This window comes from Leptodactylus fuscus, chromosome 1, assembly GCF_031893055.1.
Source record: "Leptodactylus fuscus isolate aLepFus1 chromosome 1, aLepFus1.hap2, whole genome shotgun sequence".
NCBI classification, from domain to species: domain Eukaryota; kingdom Metazoa; phylum Chordata; class Amphibia; order Anura; family Leptodactylidae; genus Leptodactylus; species Leptodactylus fuscus.
The window spans coordinates 201804208-201822662 of NC_134265.1; the positions used below are offsets into that span (position 1 = coordinate 201804208).

The following is an 18455-nucleotide window of genomic DNA, read 5'->3' on the forward strand; positions in this document are numbered from 1 at the left end:
ACAGAGGTCAGCTCCTTTCTTCGCTGCTGCACGCCGGCTACTGCTGCTGCCGCTGCACACCGGCTGTGTAGACGCGATGTGATGACGTCACATCGTGTCTACAACTATGCCCGAGTGAGAGAAAAGGCGCGCAGATAGCAGCGGGGGAACGAGGAAAAGGTAAGTTTAATGTGTACACTGAGGTGGAACGTGAAACGGGGCAGATGAAGGAGAGGACGGCATGACACTGAGGGCAGAGATGTGGGGACATGACACTGGGGGCAGAGATGGAGAGGACGGCATGACACTGGGGGCAGAGATGGAGAGGACGGCATGACACTGGGGGCAGAGATTGAGAGGACGGTATGACACTGGGGGCAGAGATGTGGGGACATGAATATGGGGGCAGAGATGGAGAGGACGGCATGACACTGGGGGCAGAGATGGAGGGACATGAATATGGGGGCAGAGATGGAGGGACATGAATCTGGGGGCAGAGATGTGGAGACATGAATCTGGGGACAAAGATGGAGCGCACATGAATCTGGGGGCAGAGATGGAGAGGACAGCATGAAAAATCTGCAGGACCTAGTTAGAGGAATCCGCAATCACAAAGAGGATGAGGTGAGAGGCTGGCAGGTGGGGGTGTGCAGGGATGATGGGGTGTTGTGGGACCGGGGGACTGTGCTGGGGGGCGTGAGTACAGGGGGCAGGGAGTGCGATATGGATCGGTGCAGACTGCCCTGCTGGAGATGTAGGTTACCTGACAGTCATCTGAGCAGTGGGTGGGAGGGGGCTCTGACACCTGGGACATGAAACTGGGGGCAGAGATGGGGGACATGAATCTGGGGGCAGAGATGGAGGGGGGACATGAATCTGGGGGAAGAGATGGCGGACATGAATCTGGGGGCAGAGATGGAGAGGACATGAATCTGGGGGCAGAGATGGGGGGGACATGAATCTGGGGGAAGAGATGGAGAGGACATGAATCTGGGGGCAGAGATGGAGGGGACATAAATCTGGGGGCAGAGATGGAGGGACATGAATCTGGGGGCAGAGATGGAGGGGGGACAAGAATCTGTGGACAGAGATGGAGGACATGAATCTGGGGACAGAGATGGAGGGACATGAATCTGGGGGCAGAGATGGAGAGGACATGAATCTGGGGGCAGAGATGGAGGACATGAATCTGGGGACAGAGATGTAGGGACATGAAACTGGGGGCAGAGATGGGGACATGAATCTGGGGGCAGAGATGGAGGGGGGACATGAATCTGGGGGAAGAGATGGGGGACATGAATCTGGGGGCAGAGATGGGGGACATGAATCTGGGGAAAGAGATGAAGGGACATGAAACTGGGGGCAGAGAAGGGGAGCATGAATCTGGGGGCAGAGATGGAGGACATGAATCTGGGGACAGAGATGGAGGGACATGAAACTGGGGGCAGAGATGGGGGACATGAATCTGGGGGCAGAGATGGAGGGGGGACATGAATCTGGGGGAAGAGATGGCGGACATGAATCTGGGGGCAGAGATGGAGAGGACATGAATCTGGGGGCAGAGATGGGGGGGACATGAATCTGGGGGAAGAGATGGAGAGGACATGAATCTGGGGGCAGAGATGGAGGGGACATAAATCTGGGGGCAGAGATGGAGGGACATGAATCTGGGGGCAGAGATGGAGGGGGGACAAGAATCTGTGGACAGAGATGGAGGACATGAATCTGGGGACAGAGATGGAGGGACATGAATCTGGGGGCAGAGATGGAGAGGACATGAATCTGGGGGCAGAGATGGAGGACATGAATCTGGGGACAGAGATGTAGGGACATGAAACTGGGGGCAGAGATGGGGACATGAATCTGGGGGCAGAGATGGAGGGGGGACATGAATCTGGGGGAAGAGATGGGGGACATGAATCTGGGGGCAGAGATGGGGGACATGAATCTGGGGAAAGAGATGAAGGGACATGAAACTGGGGGCAGAGAAGGGGAGCATGAATCTGGGGGCAGAGATGGGGGGACATGAATCTGGGGGCAGAGATGGAGGACATGAATCTGGGGACAGAGATGGAGGGACATGAAACTGGGGGCAGAGATGGGGGACATGAATCTGGGGGCAGAGATGGAGGGGGGACATGAATCTGGGGGAAGAGATGGCGGACATGAATCTGGGGGCAGAGATGGAGAGGACATGAATCTGGGGGCAGAGATGGGGGGGACATGAATCTGGGGGAAGAGATGGAGAGGACATGAATCTGGGGGCAGAGATGGAGGGGACATAAATCTGGGGGCAGAGATGGAGGGACATGATTCTGGGGGCAGAGATGGAGGGGGGACAAGAATCTGTGGACAGAGATGGAGGACATGAATCTGGGGACAGAGATGGAGGGACATGAATCTGGGGGCAGAGATGGAGAGGACATGAATCTGGGGGCAGAGATGGAGGACATGAATCTGGGGACAGAGATGTAGGGACATGAAACTGGGGGAAGAGATGGGGACATGAATCTGGGGGCAGAGATGGAGGGGGGACATGAATCTGGGGGAAGAGATGGGGGACATGAATCTGGGGGCAGAGATGGGGACATGAACCTGGGGAAAGAGATCAAGGGACATGAAACTGGGGGCAGAGAAGGGGAGCATGAATCTGGGGGCAGAGATGGGGGGACATGAATCTGGGGGCAGAGATGGAGGACATGAATCTGGGGACAGAGATGGAGGGACATGAAACTGGGGGCAGAGATGGGGGACATGAATATGGGGGCAGAGATGGAGGGACATGAATCTGGGGGCAGAGATGGAGAGGACATGAATCTGGGGGCAGAGATGGAGAGGACATGAATCTGGGGGCAGAGATGGAGGGGACATGAATCTGGGGGCAGAGATGGAGGGACATGAAACTGGGGGCAGAGATGGAGGGGACATGAAACTGGGGGCAGATGAAGGGTGTATATGAAACTGGGGGAGAGATAGAGGGGGGACATACAATTTACGGGTGACTGTAGGAGGATTATACTGTGTGCGGGCACATGAAAAATTAATGAGAATGTGTGGGGTCAACACAAAAGTGGGTGGGGCTAAATTTGACGCGGTGCGCGCCACACGTTTTGTCCCTCTTTCGGTTCTTCAAAAGTTGGGAGGTACGGTTTCAGTGTTGGACTTTAACCAGTTTGATACTGTGGACAGGTCATCATTATCACATATCTTCAGATCAGGGGCATAACTTGAGGGGGTGCAGGTGCACTGTGGCCCAGGAGCCTTAAGGGGCCATAAGCACTGCCATCAGTATTGAGATTGTAGCTTCCCTCTTGCCCACAAGCCAAGGAGACCCACAGATTACCCTGACCACACTAAGGTTGATCAAGAATTCGCTGTAGGGATGAGGTAGGGGCCCCGGACAAAAGATTGTACTGGGGCCCACAAGACATTAGTTACACCTCTGCTTCAGACCCTTTACAAGCCCTTTGATATTTCCCATTCCTTTTGAAGTCACTATTTACTTTGGTTAAGCCTTGTAATACGTTCTCTTACATTCTTGATATATATATATATATATATATATATATATATATATGGTAGTATATTTAGGGAATTGTTCTTGGTAATTTGCATGACGTTTAGCTATGATAACATTCTTCCCTACAACAATATAACAGCTGGAGAATCCGTCTACGTACAACAAAGATTGATATACGTGGAAAAACGAATCACGAGGGGGTTAACCGGCTCACCACAGTCCTCTTCCTCTATAACATGGAAGTAGTAATACACCCAGCGCACTCCGCCCTCTCCCCTCCAGTCAGCAGCCCCTCTACACTGAGGAACAGAGGCCGCACGTCACCGCTGCGGATACTCCCTGCGAGGGCGTGGCTACAGCTGTCTACCCCTGCAGCTAACCCCGCCCTTCTCTCCATCTGTCACGTGTGATCAGAGGGCGGGGAGTAGAGTCAGCTGAGCCGCGGCCATTTTGTGTGTCTGTGTCCGGTGACGGGAGAGTCCGGTGGGGCCCGAACCAGTGCACGGACATGGCGCTCCGTATGGTAAAGGGCAGTATCGACCGCATGTTCGATAAAAATCTGCAGGACCTAGTTAGAGGAATCCGCAATCACAAAGAGGATGAGGTGAGAGGCTGGCAGGTGGGGGTGTGCAGGGATGATGGGGTGTTGTGGGACCGGGGGACTGTGCTGGGGGGCGTGAGTACAGGGGGCAAGGAGTGCGATATGGATCGGTGCAGACTGCCCTGCTGGAGATGTAGGTTACCTGACAGTCATCTGAGCAGTGGGTGGGAGGGGGCTCTGACACCTGGTAAGGTGGCGGCATTGGGTGCCATTTACATGAGATGGTTTAGTTGGCATCTGCTTAGCACCACAGTAAATGGCTGGCTGTGGGTGAGGGGGGCTTCCTATCTGCTGGACGTATGATGTGGCAGAAATGGTGGCAATGAATGAAGTGGTGACTTGTCTGCCTCCACATCATGTGACAGGTCCATGCCCATGCTGCCAGGGGGTATACATGGTGTGGTACATTGTCAATGCTATGAGAACTTTCCATTATGGAATAGTGATTATTATCTGTCTACTTCATTGGGTGGTTTCCGGGATGAAGATGTCTTTTAGGATAGGCCGCCTGTATGCGAGGAGTCTGATGTAGTAGCTCACTGAAGGAGTTGTTCTCGGCTGATCACTGTGGACATTATGCACTTTACCTTCATGCTACACACATGAGCTAGGTTCACGCTAGTGCTTGGGTCCGCATGGGGACCTGAAAGACAGGGACCCTGTCCACTTGAAGACTAGACTATAATGGAATTGGTTGAGTTTATGTAAATTTTATACTGAAACCAACAGAGAGAAAAGTCCCTCTTGCAGGACTTTTCTCTGCCAATTTTAGGCAGAATCTGCGGTGGAGAATCTAGCTCAGATGTGAACCTAATCTTAGTTGTGGTGGTGCCGCCATATAGCATCTCATTCAAGTAAATGGAAGAAAGCCCCTGCACTGCTGATAGTAAGTGGGTAGTATGCAGGTAAATGTAAGGAGTGTGCTGCACTTGGCTGAGCACCTTGGAGGAGTCAGACTCTCTACAGTCTAATGCCTAACCTAGGATCGGATCTGTATTCTGACTATAGACTTTTTTGGAAGAACATCTTAAAGGGGTTGTCCAAATTTTTTTCTTTTTTTTTTTTGTGCAAGGGGGCCAGTCCAGGTTAAAAAAATAAAATAAAATAACATCAGAACCCCCCATACTTCCTAATTCTCCAGTCTTTCCCACTGTGGTCTGGTTCTGCTGCTCCACGGTTTTGTTTTGGCGGAAGTCCCTACCAAGTCTAATCAGTGGCCTAAGGTTTGGATACGGGATGTCGCAGGTGCAGAGACAGAAGGTGTCATGGCTGTGATTGGCCACAGCCTGTTTGACCAAACAGCCAACGCTCCTGGCAGCACCTGCCGGCTGGATCCATGCTGCACTTTATTTTAATTATTTCGTTCTAGGCTACCAAACTGTATTGACCTACATTGAGGTCTACAGCAGTCTTGGCTAGTTCCTGCCATGGCTACAATTAGTAGAACACATTGATTGCTACGGTCAAGTACGCACTTTTCATATTCCTCAAAAAAGAGTATTCTGAAACCAATCCTTCTACGTATTTCGTGGTTGTTCACTATTTTATGTAGATTGTGAGCCCCACATAGAGCTCATGATGTACTTTTTTTTTTTTCCTATCAGTATGTATTTTTTGGAATATGGGATGGAAATGCATGCAAACACAAGGAGAACATACAAACTCCTTGCAGATGGTTTTTTGCCCTTGGCGGGATTTGAACGCCAGCGCTGCAAGGCTGCAGTGCTAACCACTGAGCCACAGTGTGGCCCCTGTGGTTGCTCACTTATTTGAATAGCTAGTGTCTAACGTTATATTGGGACTCTGGAGTCAGGCTAAACCACCATCTCTGACTCTATTAATAAGTGGGATAAAATATTTAACAAGCTATGCATGTACCGGTAATGTAATTATTATAATTGTATATTATAATTTTAACTTTTTTTTTTTTGTCTCTGAAAGTGGCCCTAAGTCAGACTTTGGCTCCACAGCCATGCTTTCATGTACCCCCTGAAAATGTATAAGAAGTGAGTAGGTGTTTGTGAAGTCAAACCCATGATGATCAGCTGATCCTCAGACTGGCTTTAGTATGAATGAGATAATGCATTTCAGATTGGAGTGACCATCCTTTCATACTGCTAGCATCTCTTTCAATCATTGCTTCAATGTGCCATTGCTTCCCATAATGTTAAGGTGACCATACAGCTCCAACAGTCATTCCTTCCAACCTTGTTTATACACTTGCATTCTCACAATTCATCATGGGCGTAATGCACCCCTGTGTCCAATATTGGTGGAGGTCTGACCGCTCAGATAAATGGGTAAAGGACAAATAATTTGTGGCATAGGTAGTACAATGTATTGTGTAAGTATCACTGATAGTATACTTGCATAGTCTTGTCTTGTATTAGGCATATTTCCCACCACCCAATGATTGTAAGGCCAGGGCCCTTGATAGTATAATGACTGTACGTAGCCAAAACTAATGGCACTGATAACTATGGAACGGGTGAAGATACAGACAAAACTTTGTAATGGTATGTAACAATGATGGGGAACTGATGACGCATGTGACATGCCAAGACACTTTAGGAGACTCAAATCGGCAGGTACTTATAGTGTTATTACAATGAGCACTTTCTGATATTTTTACTCACTTGTCCATGCTCTAGTCCTTGCTGACTAGAGATGAGCGAGTACTGTTCGGATCAGCCGATCCAAACAGCACGCTCGCATAGAAATGAATGGACGTAGCCGGCATGCGGGGGGTTAAGCGGCCGGCCGCCGTCAAAGCGGAAGTACCAGGTGCATCCATTCATTTCTATGGAGCGTGCTGTTCGGAACGGCTGATCAGCACGCTCCATAGAAATGAATGGCTGCACCTGGTACTTCTGCTTTCACGGCGGCCGGCCGCTTAACCCCCCGCATGCCGGCTACGTCCATTCATTTCTATGCGAGCGTGCTTTTCGGATCAGCTGATCCGAACAGTACTCGCTCATCTCTATTGCTGACTTTTCTAGGCAGCACTACAATGACGTCATGAAACAGAAGAACGCCGGGACGCTATATGTAGTGTCCCGGCGTTCTTCTGCTGGAGGCTGCAGGACTGGAGCATGGATATGTGAGTAAAAAGTATTGGCCACTGTGTGTGTGTGGGTGTGTGTGTGTGGGTGTGTGGTAAAGAGGCGTCCTATATCGTGGGGGGGTTGCGTAGTTAAGGGCTGGCAAATACTGTTGGGTCTTTGAAAAAAATAAAAAGTTATATTCCTTATCATGAGCCAGAAATATAAATGCATATATCAAAAATATAACTATTTTTGAATTTTCATACCCCGAGCTCAAAAGGTTAGCCTTCACTGGTATATAATGTTCCCATTCATAGAGGTTGTGGCTAAGGCCCCACACTGTGGAAATGCAACATTTTATGTTGCAGATTTTGTTTCGTTTTTTGAGCCACAAAACTTGAAAAGGAATTAAATATACAAAGTAAGCAGTTATACGTTTCCCTTCCGTTAAATTAACATCTGACTTTTGCTGAAAAAATGACAGCAAAATCTGCAACAAAAAAGCTGCGTTTCTGCAACATGGGGCCTTAGCCTAAGCGGATTACATAGGACTGTATGGTCAGGCGTTTTTTGGAGGAGGATTTTGAGGCAGATTCCGCCTCAAAATCCTCAACCAAAAAACTCCATGTGAACTCAGCCTTGGATGCATTCACACGGAGGAAAATGGTGATGAATTTGGTGTGGAATTTCAGCGCTGAAAAAAAACCTCCCATTGACTTCAATGGGTTCCTGTTTCTGCTAGCAGAAAAAAGGAACCCATTGAAGTCAATGGGAGGCTTTTTTTTTTTTTTTCAGCGCTGAAATTCTACACCAAATTCATCACCATTTTCCTCTGTGTGAATGCATCCAAGGCTGAGTTCACATGGAGTTTTTTGGTTGAGGATTTTGAGGCGGAATCTGCCTCAAAATCCTCCTCCAAAAAACGCCTGACCATACAGTCCTATGTAATCCGCTTGTAATTTTTTTTCCGCTAGTGGAAAATAGAAGCGACATGTCCATGTCTTTTTTTTTTTTTTTGCAGATTTTTCTGCGGTTTTTTGAGCCAAAGCCAAGAGTGGATTGAGCAGAAGGGAGAAATATAAGAATTTCCTATATATTTCCATTCCTTTTGTAGCCATTCTCATGGCTCAAAAAACCTCAACAAAAAAAGCTGCGTTTCTGCAGTGTGGAGCCTTAGCCCTAATCAGTGTGAGAGCATTGACAGACTGAGGAATGAATGCTGGTTTAGCCCCATCAGGTGCCTCATGTAGTAGCATTCTATGAGAAGTTTATCTTCAAGGTGTTAGATCATGGACCCATGTGAAAGGTGCACTATATGGAGAAAAGTCTTGGTACACATCTTTTAATCATTGTATTCAGGTGTTTCCTTCAGTCGTATTGCCAATACTTGTGAAAGAGTAAGCCGTTCTAAACAGCTCAATGAATTCCAGTGTGGCATTGTAGTGGGATGCCACCATTGCAACACATCTGCTACCTGCCTGACTGCATTGTGCCAGATGTAAATTCTGGTAGCATAATGCCATGGGGTTATTTTTCAGGGGGTTGGTCTAGGCGCCGTAATTTCAGGGAAGGGGTTATCTGTGACTAAAATACTTGTTACTTGAGTGAATAAACATAACTAAGTACTTTTTTGTGTATTTGGACCATTTTACCATTCCTTGTATTTTTAGATTCATGCAATACTTCTTGGTTTACACATGCTAGTTGTGGGGGTGTCAGTGCTTTTTCCATCATCCACTCGCTGCACCTCGGAGCAGTTTTTCCTTCCCGCCCAGTACACCCTCCGATGTGCAGTACTCTCCCTGTCTTGCTACTTGCAGTGGCTTACAGTCAATTGCAAATGCTCTGGCTCTGCCTGCTGCTTCCTTTTAGCTGTGAACGATGGTGGTAGCGTCCTTGCCATCTGTAGGCAAATCTGTAAAATTAGGCCTGGTTCAATACGCATGCTAATTTGCATATCCATTAAAAGATAATTCCCTCTGCATGGCCACAGTGGTATTTTTATGCATTTATTAAACTCCCCTACATGTCATTAGGATAGGTGTGGCCTTGATAGTTGCTGTTGGTATTAAAAGGAGTCTATCCGCATCCTGTGTTGGCCACAATTTTTCTTCTGGTCGGGCGTATTCACATTATGCTCGCTGTGTCTGTTTGTGTATATGCTGGGAAGGCCTAGTTTATCTTCCAAATTCATCCATTCGATCTCTGCATTTCTCTGGTCATAAAGTTTTTATGAATGTCCAACTTTAAGCATGTCAGTACTAGAGATGAGCGAGTACTGTTCGGATCAGCCGATCCGAACAGCACGCTCGCATAGAAATAAATGGACGTAGCCGGCACGCGGGGGGTTAAGTGGCCGGCCGCCGTCAAAGCGGAAGTACCAGGTGCATCCATTCATTTCTATGGAGCGTGCTGTTCGGATCGGCTGATCCAAACAGTAGTCGCTTGTCTTTAGTCAGTACCTATTTTAAAGGGTTGATCAAGGTTTTTTTTTTTTTTTTTTTTTTGTCACAACCTATATAGTTGCATTACTGGTGCCCAACCACTATATACAGGGATTGGCCTTAAAAACCAAAATTCTGGACACTGCCCCCCCCCCCCAATTGTCATGCCTGGAGGCATTACTTAATAGTAGTGTCTAAACCTGTGGTTATGTAATTTTCTTTTCGGCAGGAAATTTGAGGAATCTTTAATATACAAAAGCCCTTTGTTTAAAGTCACATTTAGTTGATGAATAATCCATTGATTGCTCTTTGTAGTAATATACAAGTAATAATGGGGCACAAGTTTTTCCTTTTTTTCATTTTAACTATGTACTAAACCTCTTGAGCTTTGTTAGGTTGGGTGACTTGAATTAGTTGTGTATGCTGCTATAACTTCAGAAGCCAGTTAGATCACACCAGGCGCTTGGAGTTTGATTTCTTTTTTGGGCCATATTTCTAGGAGCCAACTCAAACACTCCACATCCTGGCAATAAATAGCTGACAATCAACCTATCCTATGAAAACTTTAGAACTATAGTGTGTTGGTAAGTCTTCTGGAAAGCCTCCTTTCCCAGCTGTATCTCCATTGTCACTTTAAGGGCCCGTGCACACGGAGTTAACTTGAGCGCATTTTAGCATAATACATGTGTATAGTTGTTCTAGTTTTACTGTAGCCAATAGCCTTTTGGCAGTACTTTTTTTCATTTCTGATGCAAGAGATCTACAATACTGATCGTCTGCCTCTCCTCCCCTATCCATTATTACTACTACTGGTTTCGCTATCACTGAGGGATGCTTCAACGGAACAAAGAATGTATGTGGAAGAAAAAAATACTGCTAAAACTTAGCTTTTAATATGATGTCTAAATAGACAAACCTACCCATATATAAAATATAGGAAGAATACTTCACCCAGAATATACCTGGTAAAGAGTAGTCAGTACTCATTAGTCTTAGCCTCAGGTACTCTGTAGACTCTACAAAGTACATCCACACACTGCTAGACTCTCTACACAGTGTAGAGAGTCTAGCAGTGTGTGGATGTATATACCACATTTCAGTATTAATTGAATGTTCTTGCTTATGTATGGCTGTTCAGAGCTCGATATAGTGTCCAAATAGTTTCTTGCCTAGTGGTAATCTGGCAGAATCCCACTGTGACAGTATATCTGTTTAGGTAATGGACCTCCATTGTGTCATAAATATTACGATATAACCTGCCCACAAGAGCTTAAATAGTTCACTCAATGAACTTCTAAACCTACAGCCAGATCACTAAGTTACTATGTTTGATACTACCATGGGCAGTCAAATAGCGTCTTTATTTGTGAACTTACTCCTAGGTTGGTGGGAATAGTGTTTTGTTTTCTGCTAAGATGCGAATAACTGGACATTGTTAGTGGTCCCATGGCTTAGAGACATCGTGGATTTCCTAGTCTTCTGGTCTGATACCATACACCGATTCTGGGCGTTTGTGTATTAACAATAATATCAAAGCTGGGCGATTAATCTAAAAATTACTGAAACAGAGCGATCAGGATAAGGCAGGGTTCACACTACCTTTGAATTCTGTTGTGAAGGTGTCATGGATCATAACAGACATTAATGGACACTAACTGATGTTAATGTGTCTGTTTTTTTAATTTTTTTTTAGCTCATCCATTTAAAGGATCAATTAAAAAGAACTGGACACTCTGACAGTAACTGATACTGACGCTGGGTTCACACCAGGGCCGGTCTCTGTTCTCAGGTTTCCGTCTTCAGCCGTGAGCGCCTGTGAGCGTTTTGTGCTCTCCATGATGAAACCGTTTTTTTTTTTTTTCCAAACGGGACACAAAGTCCTGCATGTCCAACTTTGTGTCTGGTTAAAAAAAAACTGGTTTCGCCGCGGAGAGCAGAAAACGCTCACCGGTGCTCACGGGCGGACATTTTTCAAACCCATTCATTTGAATGGGCTTGAAAAATTACAGCAGGTTTCAGTCTCCTGCCCAGTTTCGGGCAGTAAACGGAAACATGAAAGCGGAGACCCGGGGTGCAGATGTGAATGAGCCCTAACTAATGCTAGTGTCCTTTTTTTTTTTTAGTTTTTTTTTTCTGCTTTGAGCATGTGCAGAAAACAACGGACACAAAATAACGGACAGTAGCTGCTGGTCTCTTCTGACAGTGTGATGCTGTCCAGAGGGTTTTAGGCTTTGGTATTTTATACTGCTCCGGCATGGCTCCCTTCTCTCTTTGGCGCTGCTGTCTGACTGACGTGTGCATTGGGCCTTAAAGCATAACTTTCCTATTAAAAGGCAGTGAACAGATGGCGAAGGAGACACCTAGTGGTAGTAACTGTTAGGATAAGGCCCCACATAGCAGGCTGCAGCAATAAAGCGTTTTGGGAAATATTGTGTCGGATTTTCAGAGAAAGGCCGCAGAGGTTTCCTTTGCTGACTTTTTTTCTATCTCACCTATAGGGAATCTGCCATCGTATCCATAGGTATAATTGACGCTGGGTTCACACCAGCGTCCGGTCTCTGTTCTGAGGTTTCCGTCTTCTGCATGCATGCAGAACACGGAAACCTGTCAGACCGGGTCCTGCCGTGAGCGTTTTGAGCTCTCCACGGCGAAACCGGTTTTTTAAACTGGACGCATAGTCTTGCATGTCCGACTTTGTGTCCGGGTAAAAAAAAAACAGTTTCGCCACGGAGAGCTCAAAATGCACACTGGCGCTCACGGCCGGACACTTTACAAACCCATTCATTTGAATGGGTTTGAAAAATGCCGGCAGGTTTCCGTCTCCTGTCCAGTTTCGGGCAGGAAACGGAAACCTGAAAGCGGAGACCCCGGGCGTGGTTGTGAACGAGCCCTGACATGCTGTGATTAGAGCTGAGTGAACACTGTTCAGATCAGCCGATCCGAACAGCACGCACCCAGAGAAATGAATAGCAGCACCTGTGACGCCGGCAAAGTCAGCGTCACAGGTGCTCCCATTCATTTCTATCGGTGCGTGCTGTTCGGATCGGCTGATCCGAACAGTGTTCGCTCATCTCTAGCTGTGATTTCCAAAATTGCAACAGTTTTGGAAATAGCGTCTTCACTGCTTGTATTTTTCTGCGATGTGCTTATAGTATTCGCTAGCATGACATCCACCTTGCAGTGAGTGTAAAACACCATAGCCAAACTGCAGCGTTTATGCCATGTGGGGCCCCGGCCTTAGAGAAGCTTTTTAGTTAGAAAAATTTTAACTTTTTTTTATAATAATAAAGTGCATTTCGTTTTGGTCCAGAATCACGTGTTCTATTAAATGAGGCCAAGTTGTCTGAAAAGTTAGTGAATATTCAAAGTCCACTACATTCTTTAACACACCCACAAGAGTATAAGAAGCTTTTTGGCATTCTGTTTACTAATGAGAAATGATCTAGGTAACTGTGTGGTTAAAATACACCCTGGGTACATTCAGGTTTTTTTTTGGCTGTAATATTAAGTGAGAAAAAAAGTCATTGATCAAATATCTTCGTTCTTGCCTAAGTTCTTGTTGCTTGCTCCATAAAATATTTAGGAGGCTCTACATTGGTCGGATGACTGCATTCACCGATAGAACTGGTGCTGCACTCCATCTTTTACACATAGTGGTCATATGACCACTGTAGACAGGGCCTGATCAACGTCTTACATTCATCATATGCAGCAGCTGACTTGCACCCGGTCTCCATTCAGGTTTCCATCCCTGAATCTGCTTTAAAAAAAATATGTGGAGAGAAAAGACTTGCAAGCTAGGACTTTTCTCTCTGCATTTTTCTGCCTTTTTAGGGCAGAAACCCAGTTTCTGCAGGTAAGGGCTCGTTCACATCTGCGTTCTTCTTTCCTTATTGCAGGTTTCCGTTTCCTGCATAAAACAGATGCAGGAGACGGAAGCCTGCAGGAGACTTTCTCACCCATTCATTTGAATGGGTGAGAAAGCTGTCCGGCCGTGCGCGGCAGTGAGCGTTTTGCGCTCTCCGCCGCGAAACCGGGTTTTATAATCCGGACACAGAGTCGGACATGTAGTACTCTGTGTCCGGATAAAAAAAATCCGGTTTCGCGGCGGAGAGCCTAAAACGCTCACCGCCGCGCACGGCCGGACCCGATCTATGGTTTCCGTCTTCTGCCATGCAGAAGACGGAAACCATAGTACGGACACATTGAACGCAGGTGTGAACCCAGCGTTACGAATATTTTTTTTAAGCAGATTAGGTTTCTGTGTATGGGGTGTGATGCTAACGTGAATTGGCAACCAGCTAAAACCAGCCGCTTGTGCTACTTACAGTACAAACCTTTTTTTTTTTTGCTAAAAATATTGGTGATAAATAGGACGCTAATATCAGGTTATGGGGTCTTGGCTTAAAAATAAAACGTGGTTCTAATATTTTGCTTAAGCTTCGTGTAGAAATTGTCTGGACCTGTAGGGGGGATAAATAATAATTTTTGTTTATTTGAAAACTGTTTTTATTGATTACAACACACAAAGCAAGGCAACAATTTTACAGATAAGGACAATGTACAATTTTATAAAGTAACCACAAAGAAAAGGTAACAACACTTCTGGCAAAAGGTGTGTGTGTGTAGTGGTTGGAAATAAAAACCTGGATGAAGGTTCAGGAAGAGAAGATGGACAAATCGAGTCTACGGGTAGATAAAGGCCGAGATAAGTCTGGGCAGAATGGTGCTGTGTAGTGTAAAGTGCAATGTAAGTAACGCGCTGCTCATTTAGACACGTATACACATGTCAGAGCGCAGCGCTTCAAAACAGATCCTATTGATTTCAATGGGTGCCAGCTTACGCGCGTAACACATTGAAATCAATGGGAGGCTTTGTAACCCATTGATTTCAATGTGTTACGCGCCTAAGCCAGCACCCATTGAAATAAATGGGATCTGTTTTGAAGCACAGCGCTCTGACATGTGTATACGTGTCTAAATGAGTGGCGCGTTACTCCCTGAGAACGGAGCCTAACATGTAGGATAAGGGCTATAGGCTGATTTTAGTTCTTACTCTAAGGGAGCCTTCACACGGAGTTACGCTCCGCTCATTCTGAACGTAAAACTCGTTCAGAATGAGCACGTAAAAACCAGATCCCATTGATTTCTATGGTGCCGGCATACGTGCGCTACCCATGTACACTTCCCCTCTTGTTTTCAATGTGATATGCGCGTAATACATTGAAAGCAATAGGTAAAAAAGCCTCCCATTGACTTCATTGGGGAGCGCTCGTATGCCGGCACCCATTCAAGTTAATGGGAGCTGTTTTTTACGCGCTCATTCTGAACGTGTTTTACGTTCAGAATGAGCAGAGCGTATACTCCGTGTGAAGGCTCCCTAAGTCTGGGGAGAGGCGAAAAGTGATGTACATGTGCAGACAGAAGGGTGGAGTGGGGGAGGGGATGCTCAAATTAAAAGTTTGTTTAGCCACCAGCCAAGAGGACCACGTTTTGAGGTAGGCCGAACTGGACGTATTATTCCAATGAGCAAGTTCCTCCGTTCTACAAATATCAGAGACTTTGTTGACCCACTGAGTGAAGGCAGGAGGGGAGTTATTCTTCCAATGTAAAGGGATTAGCGATTGCTGTGACTAAAAAGTGGCCAGATATTTTTTTTGATCACCATTTTAGCTGTGGAGGCAAATGACTTTTAAAAGGAAACGTGCCAATAGGTTTTGGGACACTATACAACTAACTTGTCTATGCTGACTGACCCCATGTTAATGAATTGTATAGCTATATCTCAGCCGCTAGCATATACTAGAGGTGAGCCAAGCCCACTTTGTATATAGCTCATGTTCCATAAGGTTCAGACCTTGCCTTTGTCACACAATAGAACAGGCACAGTTAAAGTGTTAGGCTGGTCTTACACGACCGTAATGATTCTACGGTCCGCATGTTGCTGATCGGCAACATACACTCTGCAGATGTCCATGTCCTGCCGCACTCGCCCATAGAGTTCTATGGGCGAGTCCGTGCAGTGCTGTAATTCACGGGCATAACGGACATGCTCTATAAATTGCGGACCACGGTTGCGGCCCGGCCACACCACGGATAAAATATCCGGTGGTGTAAGAGGCCGCATTGAGTATAATGTGTCCGCAAACGGTCCGCAATTGAAAACCCTCATTTGCGGACTTGCATTACAGTCGTGTAAGACCAGCCTTAGGATTGGGGGTTTGGACAGTAAGCTGCTGGTGGTTTAGTGTCTCCAAACCTACTTACATGTTCCCTTTTAACATCTACAATTTTTGCTTATATTTCTTTAAATGTGAAATGCTAAAAATTTTAACAGAAACAATTCCATCCCAAACAAACGTGTCTAGCCCTATTCTCAGAAGGGAAAATTATGATGGTATGTATGGCTATATTTTCAGTAATGCCTAATAATGGTGGCTGTGCCTTTTCATCTTTTATTTCTCATGTCATGTACGGTGGTATATGCTCTCAATTACACTGACGCACCGTGGAGAAGAAAAGGAAACGATGTGACTAATATCATTCTCGCAGTAGACTGTTTGACTGCATTAACATTACGGCTTACTGGAAATAAGGGGCTTAACCTTAAAGGGGCTCTATCATTGGGAAAAGTCATTTTTAACTAATCACATGCTTGCATAGCCTTTAGAAAGGCTATTCCACACCTACCTATAGTATGTAAATTGCCTCAGTGGTTTCTGAATAAGGGTGCATGCACACTACGTAACGCCGGGCGTGTATGAGAGCCGTACACGCCGGCATTACGGCAGACTGCCGAACACTTCCCATTCACTTCAATGGGAGTGCTCGTAACAGCGGCGTTTACGAGCGCTCCCATTGACGTGAATGGGAAGTGTTCGGCAGCCCTGCTGTAACGCCGGCGTGTACGGCTCTCATACACGCCCGGCGTTACGTAGTGTGCATGCACCCTAAGTCAGTTTTTATTCATATGCTAATTAGACTGGTGCACGATGCATCATGCATCCTCTTTGCTATTGTTTCCTATGTATGTGTACAGCACAGGTTGCTGCTGCTGATGACTCAGCCTCCTGTTTGCACACACACATAGGAGATAATAGTAGAGACGAGTGCTGCTGGGAACCTCCTGTGCTGGTTGGAAGCTGTGGCAATCTACATACTACTATGCAAGGATGTGATTAGTTAAAAATGACTTTTCCCAATGATAGAGCTCCTTTAACCCTGAAAAGCAGCCTCATAGCATTATTCCTCCCAATATTATTGAAATAGGTAAAATCCACAATGAAAGTGTGCTTAAAGAGGACCTTTCACCACTTTTGGGCACAGGCAGTGTTATATACTGCCAGAAAGCCGACAGTGCGCTGATTTCAGCGCACTTTCGGCTTTCCGATCTGTGCCCGGTGTAAAGAGCTTACGGTGCCGGTACCGTAGTGCTCTATGGTCAGAAGGGCGTTTCTGACCATTAGCCAGGAACGTCCTTCTGCCCAGCAGCGCCTATCGCGCTGTACTGTGGAGCGGGGAGGAACGCCCCCTCCCCTCCTGATAATACTCGTCTATGGACGAGCTGTGTGAGCAGAGGGAGGGGGCGTTCCTCTCGGCTCCACAGCACAGCGCGATTGGCGCCGCGAGGCAGAAGGACGTTCCTGGCTAATGGTCAGAAACGCCCTTCTGACCATAGAGCACTACGGTACCGGCACCGTAAGCTCTTTACACCGGGCACAGATCGGGAAAGCCGACAGTGCGCTGAAATCGGCGCACTGTCGGCTTTCTGGCAGTATATAACACTGCATGTGCCCAAAAGTGGTGAAAGGTCCTCTTTAAAGAATTAACATGCTGCTGATCTTAAAGTTGACACGATTAAAATCCCTCAAAAATCATATTTATTCTAACTGGTACAGGTTACCACATTATAAAGTTTATTTTGGAGTTTCAGGTAATCTTTGCAAAAGCTTTGCTACGATATGGACAGTATGTTGAGGGACATAAATGATCTTTCCTTTGATCAGTAATGCTCCAATTGATGCGTGCAAGCATGAATGTGAAAAAATATCTACAGGTGTGTTTTTCCAGGGTCGTGCTCTTTCGGTGGCGGACTTTCTGTGTATTTAAAGTATTGAAATGTCAATAAAGGTGTGTAAGATGATTCACGTTTACGTGGAAGATTTACTTCTCCCATTGAACAGTTTTTGTAAAATTGCTCAGCATATTTAGAAAATAGATTATTTTTTTTTTTCAAATGACCAAAAATTTAATTTTTAAATGTCAGCAGCTGAAATGGCCAGAATCCCATGGCTTGCTTATCCCATGTGTATGGCCGCCTTTTGGCAGCAAATGAACACTAACTTTATAAGTTGATGCGTTAGGGGGGCGTTCACACTACCGTCAGTGCCCGACAGCTATTGTTCGCTGCTAATGTCCATTCAAAATCTTGCACGGACATTAGCTGTGTCCGTGACATTTTGCATTGATTTAAATGGACATCGGGTGCGTTCTTTTACAGTCCGTGCCTGTCCTTAAGTGTCCGTTTCAAGCGCACAGCAAAACCCGACATGTAGGTTTTTGCTGTCCGCTTGAAAAGTCGGACATCTTTGGGAACGGACACTTAAGGACAGACACGGACTGTAAAAGAACGCACCCGATGTCCATTTAAATCAATGCAAAATGTCACTGACACAGCTAGTGTCCGCTGCTAATGTCCGCAGAAGATTTTGAACGGACATTAGCAGCAGACACTAGCTGTTGGACACAGACGGTAGTGTGAACGCTCCCTTAGAAACTGGATAAGAGTGTGTGTTCACACTACTGTGATTGGGGGTCCATTCCTGGGTCTCTCATTCTTACGCTAAGTTCACACCAGCGTTCGATCT

General features: G+C 46.2%; 1 protein-coding gene across 2 annotated transcripts in view; it reads left to right on the plus strand.

Annotated features, from left to right (window-relative positions):
- The first annotated feature begins 3926 nt into the window (after window positions 1–3926).
- The window catches only part of AP3D1 (adaptor related protein complex 3 subunit delta 1), a 68440-nt gene continuing 53911 nt past the window's right edge, over window positions 3927–18455 (plus strand). For both annotated transcript variants that reach the window (XM_075281996.1, XM_075282005.1), the window contains exon 1: window positions 3927–4103. In XM_075281996.1, coding sequence (XP_075138097.1) covers window positions 4008–4103 — 96 coding nt within the window. In that variant the 5' untranslated portion in view covers window positions 3927–4007. The remainder of the gene's footprint in view (window positions 4104–18455) is intronic.